Source organism: Haliaeetus albicilla, chromosome W (assembly GCF_947461875.1).
Source record: "Haliaeetus albicilla chromosome W, bHalAlb1.1, whole genome shotgun sequence".
NCBI classification, from domain to species: Eukaryota; Metazoa; Chordata; class Aves; order Accipitriformes; family Accipitridae; genus Haliaeetus; species Haliaeetus albicilla.
In genome coordinates this window covers 38,724,108-38,738,930 of record NC_091515.1, presented here as the reverse complement: position 1 = coordinate 38,738,930, position 14,823 = coordinate 38,724,108, and the positions used below count along the sequence as shown (strand labels likewise).

General features: G+C 36.7%; 1 protein-coding gene across 4 annotated transcripts in view; it reads right to left on the bottom strand.

Annotated features, from left to right (window-relative positions):
• The window catches only part of LOC138683373 (transportin-1-like), a 99,499-nt gene that overhangs the window by 13,525 nt on the left and 71,151 nt on the right, over positions 1 to 14,823 (bottom strand). For 3 of the 4 annotated variants that reach the window (XM_069775081.1, XM_069775080.1, XM_069775079.1), the window contains 11 exons: positions 11,841 to 11,993; positions 10,463 to 10,688; positions 9,328 to 9,499; positions 7,749 to 7,835; positions 6,867 to 6,974; positions 6,483 to 6,641; positions 6,300 to 6,387; positions 5,092 to 5,190; positions 4,775 to 4,870; positions 1,853 to 1,928; positions 971 to 1,070 (listed from right to left, as the gene is read on the bottom strand). In XM_069775081.1, coding sequence (XP_069631182.1) covers positions 971 to 1,070; positions 1,853 to 1,928; positions 4,775 to 4,870; positions 5,092 to 5,190; positions 6,300 to 6,387; positions 6,483 to 6,641; positions 6,867 to 6,974; positions 7,749 to 7,835; positions 9,328 to 9,499; positions 10,463 to 10,688; positions 11,841 to 11,993 — 1,364 coding nt within the window. The remainder of the gene's footprint in view (positions 1 to 970; positions 1,071 to 1,852; positions 1,929 to 4,774; positions 4,871 to 5,091; positions 5,191 to 6,299; positions 6,388 to 6,482; positions 6,642 to 6,866; positions 6,975 to 7,748; positions 7,836 to 9,327; positions 9,500 to 10,462; positions 10,689 to 11,840; positions 11,994 to 14,823) is intronic. The other variant, XM_069775082.1, reaches the window with a different exon arrangement.

Below are 14,823 nucleotides of genomic sequence, written 5' to 3'. Positions count from 1 at the left end.
TGCGCAGGGCAATTGCTCACCACCTGCCGACCGACACCCAGCCAGTCCCCGAGTGGCGATTCCCTGCCCCCCCTTCCCAGTTCTTGTACTAGATGGGACGTCACATGGTATGGAATACACCGTTGGCCACTTTGGGTCAGGTGCCCTGGCTGTGTCCTGTGCCACCCCTGCGGCCCCTCCCCCGCTACCAAACCAAAACCTGTGCCACACTAACCCATAACAATCAGAGGGATGGGAGAAAGAATCGGGGAGAAGAAAAAAAAAAGTAAAACTCATGGGTTGAGATAAACACAGTTGAATAGAACAGAAAGGAAGAAATAATAATAATAATAATAATAAAAGGATTGGAACATACAAACCAAATGATGCACAATGCAATTGCTCACCAGCCGCTGTCATGGTTTAACGCCAGCCAGCAACTAAGCACCATGCAGCCGCTCACTCACTCCCCCCCACCCAGTGGGATGGGGGAGAAAATCGGGAAAAGAAGTAAAACTTGTGGGTTGAGATAAGAACGGTTTAATAGAACAGAAAAGAAGAAACTGATAATGATAATGATAACACTAATAAAATGACAACAGCAATAATAAAAGGATTGGAATGTACAAATGATTCACAGTGCAATTGCTCACCACCCGCCAATTGATGCCCAGTTTGTCCCCGAGCAGCGATCCCCCCCAGTCCAACTCCCCCCAGTTTATCAACATTCTTCTCATACCTAACTCAAAAACATAGCACTATACCAGCTACTAGGAAGACAATTAACTCTATCCCAGCTGAAACCAGGACATCATGATATGTATAATTTGAAATATAAACATTTTGGCCTCCTTGACGTCAAAAAAGCAGCTACAGCGTGTACTACAGGGAATCAACATCAAGCTAAACTTTTTCATACTCCATATACAGCTTTCACTAAATTTCACATGAGTAAAGAAAAAAAAAAAAATTATCTATTTATGTATCTTACTTGGACTACTCCACTGGGGTTGACTGAGATCATGGTACATATCCCACGGAATGCTGAATCCTTTTCCTCATTGTCTCTTATGTTTCGCAGAGAGGTGCACCTAGTAAGTTGGAGAGCAAAACTTAGCTAATTCTATTACTTTTTCATTCAATCAAGTCAGAACTAGATGACAGTATTTGATGGAATAAGTCACACTGACAACGTTATCTGAAACATTATTTTTGAACACTCAGAAAGATACTTGTTGCACACAGTCTTTACTAGTATATTCCCATTAGGTATCATCTCCAGAATCTTGCTTTCCTGTTGCACTATATACAGTTAGAAAGTGTGACCTGTATTCCATTAAATAAAAAAGAAACATGTATATGAAATATTTATAGAAACTATCATTATTAGAAGCGGAACATATAATACTATCACAGTATGAATTATGTCAGATACCACTTACAGAACAGTTATTTAACTTTTACAGCAGCAAGCAAGCTATTTTATACATAACAAGTCTAGAAACATATTCCTTACAGAAATTCAAGCCTCAGACTGAATTTTAAGTAATGTACTGTTTAAATTTTACAGTATTTGCATGCATTGTATTATCATTCTGGTGGATTTTAAAATGTTCTTTCGTAGTAACTTTAACACGCAAGCATGTGACAATCTTATCCCATGCATAAATTAGTTGTTAGCCACAACATAAAGAATACATGACGGTGCTACTAAAAAACTCACAAACCTGATAGGACAAGATTAGTCACATGGTTGGCAATGATTAAGGATTGAGATTTTGTAACCAACTGAAAATATATCTAAAAGTGAGATAGAAGAAAGAAAGAGAGTGAAGAAAAATGAATTAAAAAAAAAAGATTGAATAATACACACCAGGGTCTTATAAACTGCTGTAGCATGGGGGCCACCTCTTGAGGACAAACGTAACCAAGACGACCAATTGTTATTGCTAAGGTAATGCAATCACGGTTATACACCACCAAACGCCAACCAAGACATGAGCAAATGAGGGGGGAGGAGAAAAAATAAAGAAAAAACAACAAATAACTCAGAAACAGAAGCCAACAGAATCTGTGTATGATAGTAAACATAAGATTTCACCAGTGCTGTTTATTACCACCCCCTAAATAAGAGGCAGCAACATATATGGTATACTCTCCAGGGTAAAAGAAAAATTAAAGAAAATGAGAGAACACCAAAAAACACAATTTAAAATCCAAAGGCTTTCTGATGTAAGCAGTCATTGTGCCCTCTTCGGAATCATCTCTTACAGTAAATTTACCTATCATACACTTCAAAGTTTTTAATAAAAAGTACTATTATGGATACTCTTGAAAGAAAGGAATTAACCATTTTCAGTTTTAGTATCAAGTAGTCCTAAACATTTTATTTTTTCAATAGTTTGAATTCAAGATTTTAATAGGCCTACTATCTATCAGTAAAAATACATTTATAAATACTTTTACATTGAATATATTGTGGTCTATCTAGTAAATGCTAAATAGATTAAACACTTCTCAAAGGGCACCAAATATTTGTTTTCTTCATAATCTTGTAGAGAATTTGAAGTGGTTGCTAACTCACAGCAACTGACTGCAGAAAATTAATTCTTTAATCCCAATATTTCTCCTGTTCAGAAAAGGCTTCCTCATAAAAGTTGTATAAGAATCTGACTTCTGATACAAAAGCATAAGGACACGTGAAAAGCAAAACTGCTTCTTTGGATGATTAGGTAGTGTGGTCCTTTGTTCTGAGGGACAGACTGAAGAAAATATCATCATGCAAACGTGTTTTAATGGTGTTTGCTCAACTCATGAAAGATTAATCTTTAGAAAAAGGAGAAGGTGGGGAATAATGTATCAGGATTACTTGAAGCAAAATACATGAATAATACTAAAATCCAGCAGATTTATATGAAGCAGAGAAAGGAAACCTATGTTCAAGGGACATACTATGCAACACTAATTAACAGGCATTTGTGAACAGTTTCATGAAACATGCAATAAAGCAGATGATGCTTTCTTCAATAAAAGTTTAGTGTAGGATATACTAGCAGTTTGAAACATACTCATTCCATAAAAGCTGTGGCTCACTGGTAATGTACTATTTTGTTCAGACATTACTCAATTTCAGTACACAGTGTCTCAAATTTTTGGCAGATCTAACTTATAAAACTGCATTTGAAGTGCTACTTTCAAATGAAAATACACTTTTAAGGTTTATCTGTAAGTTCTCACAGCTACAGTCTGTACAAGGAACAGTAATTTCTGTCAAAGCTTAACTTTTTGGCATGTACTCATTATTTTCTATGCAACTACTTTTACTTAAGGTGGTCTCATATGTTTCCATAGGAGAAGTGTTTTCATAGCTCATTACATAACAACCTAAAGCAGAAAACAGTAATACTCTTGCACATACCAATGGCATGCAGCACAATATCCCACAACAAACTTGAAAGTACACCACACTCAACATTTATTTCCAGTTATGCATACACATTTAAAGTGACTATTAAGATACTAAGAAAAAAAAGTCAGTGTTTGGATGCTTCAAAAAATTCTCTAGCAATGATGGAAGCAAACTTAAGTATTGGATGCTTCTCAGTTATGGTATTACACATCCATCAGTGCAGACAAAGGGGGTTGGGGCAGGGGGAAAGAAAATTTATATTGCTATACTATTCCATGGTGTATTTCATGACAAGTAGTTATTTGGTCCAAAATTATCTTTTCAAAAAGCAGTACCTATAATATGCCAGACAACTAGGCAATTTTTCCTTCAAGTTCACCTTCCATACTAAATGAGGGGGTGGGGTGTAGAGAATATTGGAGGGAAAATATGCATTGAAAGAAATCTCTCTCCAATTTATCTCATACTTAGCTCAAAAAAAAAAGAAGTAACTGTAGCACTGAATTTGCATAATTTTCAATTATGTCAAATATAATGACTAAACTATCATTTTTCTTACAAGACAGTTTTCAAACAGAAAAAAGTCAAGAGATTCTCAATTAGTAAAATAGTAAACCAGAAACCTGTTAAATTATTAATAAAGTTTTGCTGAAGTATGGAAGGTGCTCTTCATACCAGAACATGCCCTCTATAAATGCAAAAGAAACAAGTCTCAGAAATTCCAATTCAATAAGGCATTTGGGGACTGCTCCCAATTTGGAAAGCAAAGCTGCTGGCCAGAACATAAAAATGTGTATGCCACTGTTAGACTTCTTTTCAGAAATTTGTTATTAAGTGACCAGATAATAGAAGTTATACATAATTTCAGTTATGTTGTGGTAAAACTGCCATCACAGATCTAAATTTTTTGTGCATATTACTACAAATTAATCTTAAAAAAAAAAGTGCATTTTTTGTAAATTCAAAGAGTTCATTATTTGTTTTATATATGTCAATTACATTTGTTTCTAACACTAGACATCTATATACAGTACACGTGTAAGGACATGCATTTATTAAAATCAGTGTAAAGCCACTAAGTCTTTAAGTGTTATTGCATACATTTGTCATACTGTATACATAAATAAAATTGGAAGAATACTTAAATAGATGATAAATAAATATAAAATGTTACAAAGGTGAGAAAGCAATAACTTTAATAATCTAGATATATGATAGATGTTTTGCTGCAAGACTGAGACTTGTAAGACCTTCTGCAAAACAGAGTTGGTTTTGCTTATAAAAGCCAAATACATAGCAATAAAATAAGTTCTATGCAATTTTTTAAATCATTAAAAAAATATATCTCTAATTCCCTTCACCATGAATGGCTCAGTTTTTGGGTACCTGTGTTCTCTAACAATGTCTTTGGTGTGTTGGGTCTGTTAATTATTTCTACAAGCTGGTGCAACACCATTGGAATATAAGGCTGCATCTCTATACCTGAAACAGCCAAAAAGAAACATTCAGAAGAAAATTACCATTAATATACATAATCTATTTAGATCTGGTATATTGAATTTACTGTCAAGGACAAGAATATCAAATTTAATTTAAATTTTAACATGAAAATATCACTAAAAATAATAATTAAAAAAACCAAACCAGGCAAACCATTCTAAATGTGCAAAGATTCAAAGAAAAAAAAATATTAAAAATCTTACCCATCTGGATGGAGATTTCTCCAATTGCCCAGGTGGCATTGTTACACACAGAAATGAATTCAGGGTTTAGGTTGGTTCCCAAAATGGGCATGAAATCAGCTAGAAAGAACAACATTTTAAAATCTCATCACAGAATACAATCATCTTGTCCCATTACTGTAAGATCACGGGGGGGGGGGGGAAGTTTTTAAAAAAATTGTGCAAGCATATTTAAATTCTTGTAAAGCATTACACCTGAATTAACAAGAGTTGTATTTCTGCTATATATCAGATTAACCTGGATTTTACAACCTAAGCAGATCAATGCAAATCTTTTCAAACTATGATTTAAAAATATTTCTAATAGGCTTTACTTTAGAAACCTTTTTTCTCCCCTTCCCAGGGGTGGGGGAAGAAAAACCACACCTGGATAGCTATGTATTCAGCTGTGCTAAAAAAACAAAACAAAAACAAACCCCCACAAAACCCCTACAAACCACCCCAAAGAAATCAAAACCAAAACCACCCCCACAACAACAAAAAAAAAACAAAAACCCACCAAACACAACACCACCCCCCAAAAAAACCCCCAGTCAACAACAATGAAGCCTAGAAGACAAATCACAGCCTTGATTAAATTTTAATAAAACATTAGTCACAAAGATAGATTATAGCAACTGTCAAATAAATTTTAAATTCCAAGCCTATCCAAGCATTCATTTGTCAAGTTAAGTGTATCTCAAGAGTATCTGAGGGAAGACAGTGAATATCATGGAAGTGTATAACTGATGCTACTTCCCTACTGAAATTAAAACCAAACCCAAAACCTACCCTCTAGCCAAGTTTTCTAATTTCAATATATATAAATTATATGTAACAATAGATTCTAGTAGAACAAAACCACTACAAATTCAAGAATTTATCAAAGAAAGCAACTGTTCTAATTGAAGTCTAAGTACATCTGTTTTGCTGTATTCCAGCACAATAGGAAGCATGTTACATTATAAAAATCAAGCAGCAAAATGAACTTTTGCACTATCTACAAAAAGAACAACATGTCTTAAACACACAGTTCAAAGGAGAAAAGACTACAGACCCTTACTGATAAAGGAAAATGAAAACTTACAACACCATGACAAGGCAAGCCACAGAAAAGGGAACAACAGCTAAACCAGCCTCTTATCAGTTTGTGAAACATGTTAATTATTTAATATGTAAAAGAAACATACCAATGCAAGGCTTAACATGCTGAAAACACGCCTTTGTCAGATCACCTAACAATGCAAAAGAACTCTGCCGTACCTCGGGCATTTTATCCTAAAGAGAGGAAGAAAAAAAACCTGACAATTCTAGAAGTGTTTCCAATTCTCTAAGAAAGAAAATCCTTGGATTAAACAGGTTACTCATCTCACCTGCATGCATTGGTACATTAGTGTCAGGATATTGCTGCGAGCCACTAGCTGTTCAATGTTGCCTCCAAGTCCTTCAGCTAAACCACTGAGTAAATCAAGAGCCACAATCATGAAATCTTTATCTGGAGCCTCATATTGGTCTGGCTGAGCATTGTGCAACTGCAACAAATAAGTATACATTTTCAAAATGAGCATTAGATTTTCTCAGGGGTATGTATAAAAGTAAAAACAAAACAAACAAACAATTAGTTTCAGAACTGCAGCTTCATTTAAATATTCAATGGTTAATACTACAAATCTCCCTGCAAACCCATAACTTTACATAGTTAATACATTGGTTTAAGGAGATATTTTGAAAAGATTGGAATAGCAATATAAAAATACCATAGCTTGTGCAAGAGTCTTCTGCACCAGATTTACACAACGCTGGTACACAGGTTCACAGTATGGAAGAAAACCAGATTGCAAGGCAGTAGCAACTGATGACAGGCACTGGAATAAAAAAAATTAAAAAAAAAGAGCAAGAGACACACACTAACTTTCCTTACCTCCCTGAAGTACCTTTTACTTGGGAGAGGTAAATTAAAAGCATTTTAAGTATACCCACAAATAGCTGATTAAGTAAAAACAGCCTAGAAAGGCAACACCAATTAGCTGAGCCAAGGCAACTGTCAGCTAATTGTTACTCTCTCCTACGTATGTCAGTTGAGAAAATTTCTCAGAAGCAGCATCTTCTTAGAGGTGACCAAGAAAATTCATATGAAGACAGTTACTATAATTCAGCTAGCACTTACACTAAACTTCAGTATCCTGACCATGTACAAGCCCTAACATTACCCACAAGTTACGAAACTAATTTCTCTAGAAGCATTTTCCTGCTTCACACTTGGAAAGTACAGAGAATAGACTACATGGTCTGGTTTATGCCTTCAGCCTGTCTGATAATAGTTTTAATGGAGGGATGAAGGGAGAGCAAGGAGAGAGAGAAAACAAGAACAATAGGGTGATGGAACAACTTAAAAAAAATAATCCCAAAGAAAACACTCAGGAATGGCAGGAAAAAAAACCCCAAACCTAAAAGATTTCTGCTAAACCTAATGACATTTCCTCAGTTGCAAGATTTTCTCACTAGTCATATTTTCTCCATAATGGGAAATACCTAACACTGTCAGCTTTTATAGTCACACTTTCTAGTAGTAGCATCTTTAGTAAAAGGGGTAATTCCTAAAAGAAGTTGATAAAACATATTCAAATTTTAACATTTACCTCTAATAAAGGGAAGAGATCTTTATCTTCATCCTTCAACATGTTCCACTTCTGGATTAATGGAGGCATTAGCATCTGAATATATTCCTGTTTAGGATTAAAATGCATCAGCTACTGAAACACTTAATTGCATACTAGTTTATTTCAATGCTAGAAAATTGATATATTAAGAATTGATATATTCTACTTTTTCAGCAAAAGAAAATTGATATACTGTAATTCGATCATTGTTGCAATACGTAGAAGTAGTTTAATATTAGAATTTACAATTTATGTCTTAAGATTTTTTGCTGAGGCACATAAGTACCTTTGTAGAACGAATCTTTTCCTCCAGGTTTGGCTTCAGTCTAGCAACTTTTAATAGCTGCCTGGGTTGTTACAAATCTACAGGATTGTCTCAGGACCTACAGAAAATGTTTTTACCAGCAATGCAATCTGGCTATGTATCTGCCACCTGCTTTTCTCAACCATCTCCCATTGCCCTGATGCTACAACCCTATTCCCCCAAGTTCCTGAAACCTCTTCCTCAAGCAACTACCCATCCATGAAGAAAGTAATTTTCTATCCCTCTAGAAGGGTGCACTTACCAATTCTGTATAAAGATGTTGCATCTTCCCTGCCACTGCTGTCACAGTCACAAGGACATTAAAAGCAAGGCATCGCTGTAGTACTGTTGCTCCCAGAAAGTATCCAAAGAGCCAACAGATGCTGCCAGCTAATGCTATGTCCAAAGATACAATATTCTAAGTGACTGAAGAAAGTCCCACTATCACCAGGAGCTCCCATTTAGCTTCCTCCTGGTGTTGTCAAATGTCAAGCTGGCCAGGGCCAGAGAGAGATTGGAAAAGATGTCCTTTGATGGTGTGGAGTCTTGGACAGCAAGTAAAATGCCATGACAACAATCCAAATTGTTTTATTCTAGTGTGTCTATGCCATGTGAAGCACTATAGAGAAATAAAGCAAATTCCAATAGCCATCATAAGATGCATGTGACATGTATGCATATCCTATTAATGAACATATGTATACTACAAAAAAACCCACTATATTTGCCTGTGTGTTATCTGTGCTTTGTCCAAAGGATTCTGTGTTTTTATATATAAAATGCACCTCTGCCCACTCTCTGATAAAGCAATTTCTAATGATTATGTACTCCAATACATTGGAAAGACACACAGAGCAGCTTAGCTATACTGAAAGTGGTTAAAAAAAAAAAAAAGTCATTAGAAATTAGTGTACACATTCCACCAATTTCTTTAAAGTCCCATTTCATATCTATATTGATATATATACCTCCTCTGAGCTGAAAAATTCTGAGAATGAGGAAAAATGTCACGATAATGAGAAGCACATTTCACAAGCCACCACACACAATTGTTTATTCAAAATGGAGAATATTTGTGTAGTGGGAAAATTACATGCAGTCTATGTATTTTACATGTAAATATTTATTATTATTGAAGCCTACACAGAGAGGTCAGCATTTCTGTTTTATAACATGTAAAGCACACTACAAAAACCACCGAACCAGTTTTTCAATATATGACAAGTGCTTCTACAGAACATAAGGTATACTCACTGGTTTATTTAGATGATGTCCTACAGAATCTGCTAGAGTTCCTATAGCATCATAAAGAATGAGCAGGTTTTTATGCTGGTATTTACTAAATGCGAAGACCAAAGTGTCAAGTATATACGCAAGATAAGGAACAAGCTCTGTACAAGCCTCCTCTTCTAGAGTAGCAAAGGCACTGAATGACAAAAAACCCACCCCGAACAGGTCAGTCAGTATTTTGGAAAAAAACAAAACAAGACCACCCCAAAACACCCTATACTACCCATTTCTGTTTAAACATAGAACTGTATTTAGTCCTCAAATTCATCCAAGGTATATTTTCAAAATGGTATTACTGAGACAAACTCAATCTATTTTGAGCACAAAGATTCAGCTCTTACATTGTGATGAGCAAAATTTAAAAATATTCCTGTAAAACCTGTTATGTATACATGTTACAGATCTAATTCTGCTTTATGAAGAAACTTTCTTGGCAGTCTGCTGCGTACACTCCTGCCCCACAATAACTGACATGTAAAAGCTTTATTTGCTGAGTTTCCTGCACAAGAGGTGTATCTATTCCATTAATGGTGTGTCCATTAATTTTTTTTTTTTTTTTTTTAACATCAGCAGACAAGGAGAAGAGAATCTTACCTCCAAGGATCTCCTTTCAAGAGAAAGGGAATACCCCTTGAAATAACTGTAACCCAAGTGTTTTGGTAATCCTGAGCTAAATAAAAACAACATCACTAATGCAATGATAGGATAGTTTTCCTTTGTCATCAGTATTGACCTTGTTCATAGGCATATAAAAGCCAGATTTCAGGTCAATGAAACTTCAAATATTGAAAATAAGCAGGTGTCACATACAGATCATTTCTTTTACTGCAATAGATTTTAGTTTGGTGATTCATATATTCTGAAAACAAACTGGACAAGATGGACAAGAGAAATAAAATGAAAACAGATAATTTGTATTACAACTTGGAGTAATTTGTGACTACTTCAGAAGCTGAACCTACTCTAATTTAAAAGGAAAAAAAATAAAATACATTAAGAGCTACAAATGGAGACATGCATTCATCGATAAAGGCATTAAAATAGTTTCCCATAAAAAAGCAGTGTCATGGATAGTGCTTTTTTTTAAGCTTTGGCTCACCTGCAGGCAGCTTCTTGTACTCTCTTGTTGCTATCCAGAATACGCTTTAGCAATTCAGTCATTAATGGCTTCAAGTATGTGTCTGGGGGTTGACTAACTACCCAGTGTGCATAGCGACTAAGAGTCCAGCATGTAATGGAGCGCACAAGAGCCTTTTTATTAGAGAGGCACTGAATAAGGTGAGGTATCAGCTCAGGAAGATATGGAATCATACCCTGCATGCAGCCTAGAAGGAAAAATATAGCTATTACAGTATGAGAATTAGAAAACATAATAGAACTTTTTATTATTTCCTAGAAGGGACATATTTTCATCCTCTATCATGTAGCAATACATTTTACCAATATACAAAGCAAGTCTACCTAATTTATGTTAATTCCCAAAAAGAAACCTCACCATAAACAATAATTAAAATTCCCAATCAAATTTACATTCATTTCTACTGTAGTGCTTCCCCAATCCCCAGAAATTCTGCTTTATTAAATGGAGTATAGCAAGAACATCCAAATAAAATTAGTTTATAAAGCTTGGAAGTCTTATGCCAGTCTATTCAGAGTGACCAAGACAACAAGTAGAGAAAAATTAGGCCTTGATAATAAATCAACCTATCATTAAAAATGATTACTTAAGAAATTTAATTTTCTTCTTGTTTTCTCCTAATATCACACAAATACTGACCAGCAATAAGAGCTACACACTTTAAGTCAGCAAGGGCAGGAATACACTGAGATTTGCCAGAAGTACTAACTTTTACCTTGCTTGACTTAAAATCAAAACCAGCAAAAAAGTTTTCTAGCAACAAAGAAAAAGTATGTTCACTGGGCACTGTAGGAAAAGATAGATAATCCAGGAATGGACCCAAACATATTCCTTCAGTTTGCAAAATGGACAGAGATGCTGGAAACACAGGCAGAAAGCCAAGCCTGTGAGTAAATACAAAGAAATGGAAGTTATCACATTTAAATCAGAGAACCATCCACAAAAAGCAGCTCAGGGCACTGAAGTCACAGGACTGATCTTCTCCATTTCTGAAAACACTGAATGAAATGTAAGGCTCAAATTTATTAAATATTCCTGTTGTATCAAATCAAGGTAGTACTTCATGAGAGACCAATAAATATATGCTGCAGAGTTAAGAAAGGGAGGAATAAAACAAATTATCTAAGTTATTTAGCCTCTGAAACATGCATAGATTTGAAAATGAAAAATTAAACAAATAACTGCAGTCACCAACTAGTAGATGTAGAGATTAATCACTAAAACCAAATCAGCTAAGGACGTATACTTGTTTGCACAAGTAAATTCACCTAGAAGGAATCACAGAGCTGCTTTAGAACCAATCAAAAATTCAGCAACCTGATATGCACTGTTGCCTTACCTTCAGCAATTGCTCCAAGAACAAGGATACCAGATTCTTTAACTACCCATTCGGGATGGAAGAGCAATTCCTTCAAAAGGGGCAAGATGTGTGGCAGAAGTTCATCACGAAATACATTAGCCAGGACATCTAGAGCAGCAGCAGAACATTTCCCTGAGGGGAATTAACAGTGTTAATCTGCTTATTATACAAGCAGTTGTAGTTAGACGGTATAATCCTCATTTTAACTTTGAGCTGCCAAGACATTAGGAGGAAAGATACTTCCATTTCATTACAATACACAGGGATCCACTGTGCTCTGGTACAAAGCCACAGCTCTTAGAAAGCCAATTTTACAGCATTTTTATAGCCACTGAAAGGACTTATACCATGGTGATATTAAAACACTCACTGACAGGAACCACACCATTATATTGCAACATTATATACACTACATAGTTTCAGGATGGTGTAACGCTACAGAAGAGGGAAGGTCTGTGACATGAATGTAACATACTGGAGAAACTAAGGAGAAACAGCCTAAAAATATCAACAATTGATTAAAAAGAAAATGCTCAAACACAATCCATGTCTCAAAGCAAAAAAAAGGGCAAAATCATCAATCTCTAGAGACTGTAAGAAATTTGCTGACTTCTGCTCTGAGCTTTTATATCTTATTCCTAATTCTGTGATGTACCAATACAAAGAACGCCACCTCGAAATTTGTTTGAAAGTTTTTAATATCATATTGTTAGCACACAAAAGCTCATAAAAGAACAACTTCAAAACATGATTCAGAAATCCTTACTCTGGTTTTCTGCTGTGGTGCTGTCATGCCTAGAAAAATAATGCTAAGATGGATTTATAAAGAATGCTTGTATTACAGAATTTATACTGCACTTTTTTTGCTTATTATGATCTTAGTTCCTTCTTAATCTGTCAGAAATGATCCAACTGGAACAAAAGTATATACAAGACAGGTAATCAGGCAAAATATACATAGCAAATGTAACATGCAAAAATCCTAAACTGGACCTAAACAGTTAGTGGGCCCAAACAGGACACAGATAAGTTTTCAGCTGGGAGGTAGCAACTACTAGAAGAGATAATAAAATAAAAAAACTTTTTCTGCTCTGCTCCTAGATCATGTCCAAAAGGTTTGAATAAAACAAAACACGAGCCCTCAACTCAGAGCAGATCTCCACTGCAAAGCAATAATAAACAGCACAGACTCCCCAAGACCAGCACCTGCTGCTTTCAGCTAAGACTGTTTCAGCTTTCTACTAGAGGGAAAAAAAGGCAGGCTCCCATATTTAGTTAAAAGGTCTCATTAGTAAGCAATGCTGCTAATTGTCAGGATGTGCTGCTGTTTCCTCTCTGTTCAAATTGGAAGTAAATATAGAACACTGGATAAGAAACAGGGCACACAATTCTGAATTTCAGATAATCCAAAATCTCTCAAGTCCAGATGACATGCATCAAAACAGATTTCTTAACTGTTCTGTTCTCTCTCTTTCCTAGTGATGTGGTTTAACCCCAGCCAGCAACTAAGCACCACACAGCCACTCTATTACTCCCTCTCCTCAGCTGGACAGGGGAGAGAAAATATAACAAAAGGCTCATTGATCAAGATAAGGACAGGGAGAGATCACTCAACCAATTACCATCATGGGCAAAACAGACTCAGCTTGGGGAAAATTAACTTAATTTATTACAAATCAAGCCAGAGTAGGCTAATGAGAAATAAAACCAGATCTTAAAACACCTTCCCCCCACCCCTCCCTTCTTTCCAGGCACAGCTTCACTCCCGAATTCTCTACCTCCTCCCCACCAGTGGCACAGGGGGACAGGGAATGGGGGTTATGGTCAGTTCATCACACATCTTCTCTGCCGCTCCATCCTCTTCAGGGGCAGGACTCATCACACTCTTCCCCTGCTCCAGCGTGGGGTCCCTCCCATGGGGAGACAGTCCTCCATGAACTTCTCCAACGTGGGTCCTTCCCACGGGCTGCAGTTCTTCACAAACTGCTCCAGCATGGGTCCCTTCTACGGGGTGCAGTCCTTCAGGAGCACACTGCTCCAGCGTGGGTCCCCCATGGGGTCACAAGTCCTGCCAGAAAACCTGCTCCAACATGGGCTCCTCTCTCCATGGGTCCACAGGTCCTGCCAGGAGCCTGCTCCAGCGTGGGGTTCCCACGGGGTCACAGCCTCCTTCGGGCACATCCCCCTGCTCTGGCATGGGGTCTTCCACAGGCTGCAGGTGGATATCTGCTCCACCGTGGACCTCCATGGGCTGCAGGGGGACAGCCTGCCTCACCATGGTCTTCACCACGGGCTGCAGGGGAATCTCTGCTCCAGCGCCTGGAGCATCTCCTCCCCCTCCTTCTTCACTGACCTTGGTGTCCGCAGGGTTGTTTCTCTTACATGTTCTCAATCCTCTCTCCGGCTGCAGTTTCTGTGCTCCAGGAACTTTTTTTCCCTTCTTAAATATGTTATCACAGAGGCACTACTACTGTTGCTGATTGGCTTGGCCTTGGCCAGCGGTGGGTCCATCTTGGAGCTGGCTGGCATTGGCTCTGTTGGACATAGGGGAATCTTCTAGCAGCTTCTCACAGAAGCCACCCCTGTAGCCCCCCTGCTACCAAAACCTTGCCACGCAGACCCAATACACCTAGTCAGCTTTAGCTTCCTCACCATCTTAACCAAAACTGTGGACCACAGGGCACCCTCTGTCATTTCAGCTATGTTTTTTAGAATATATGTATTTAATGGTATGAAAAAAAAGATACTTTACAAAAGCAAGCATATTTGTACTTATTTTCTTCTAAAATAATAATAATAATTTAAAAAGTTTAGATCTGTCTCAAAGTTGTTTGATCCATAAGCTTCAAGTTACATTCATCTGTACTACATCTGAACTACTGGCAATGGCTGTCAGTTGTAGCATGTTCAAATGGAGGAAAAAAAAGAAATAAAAATCAAACACACAAACCAGATTTAGAGG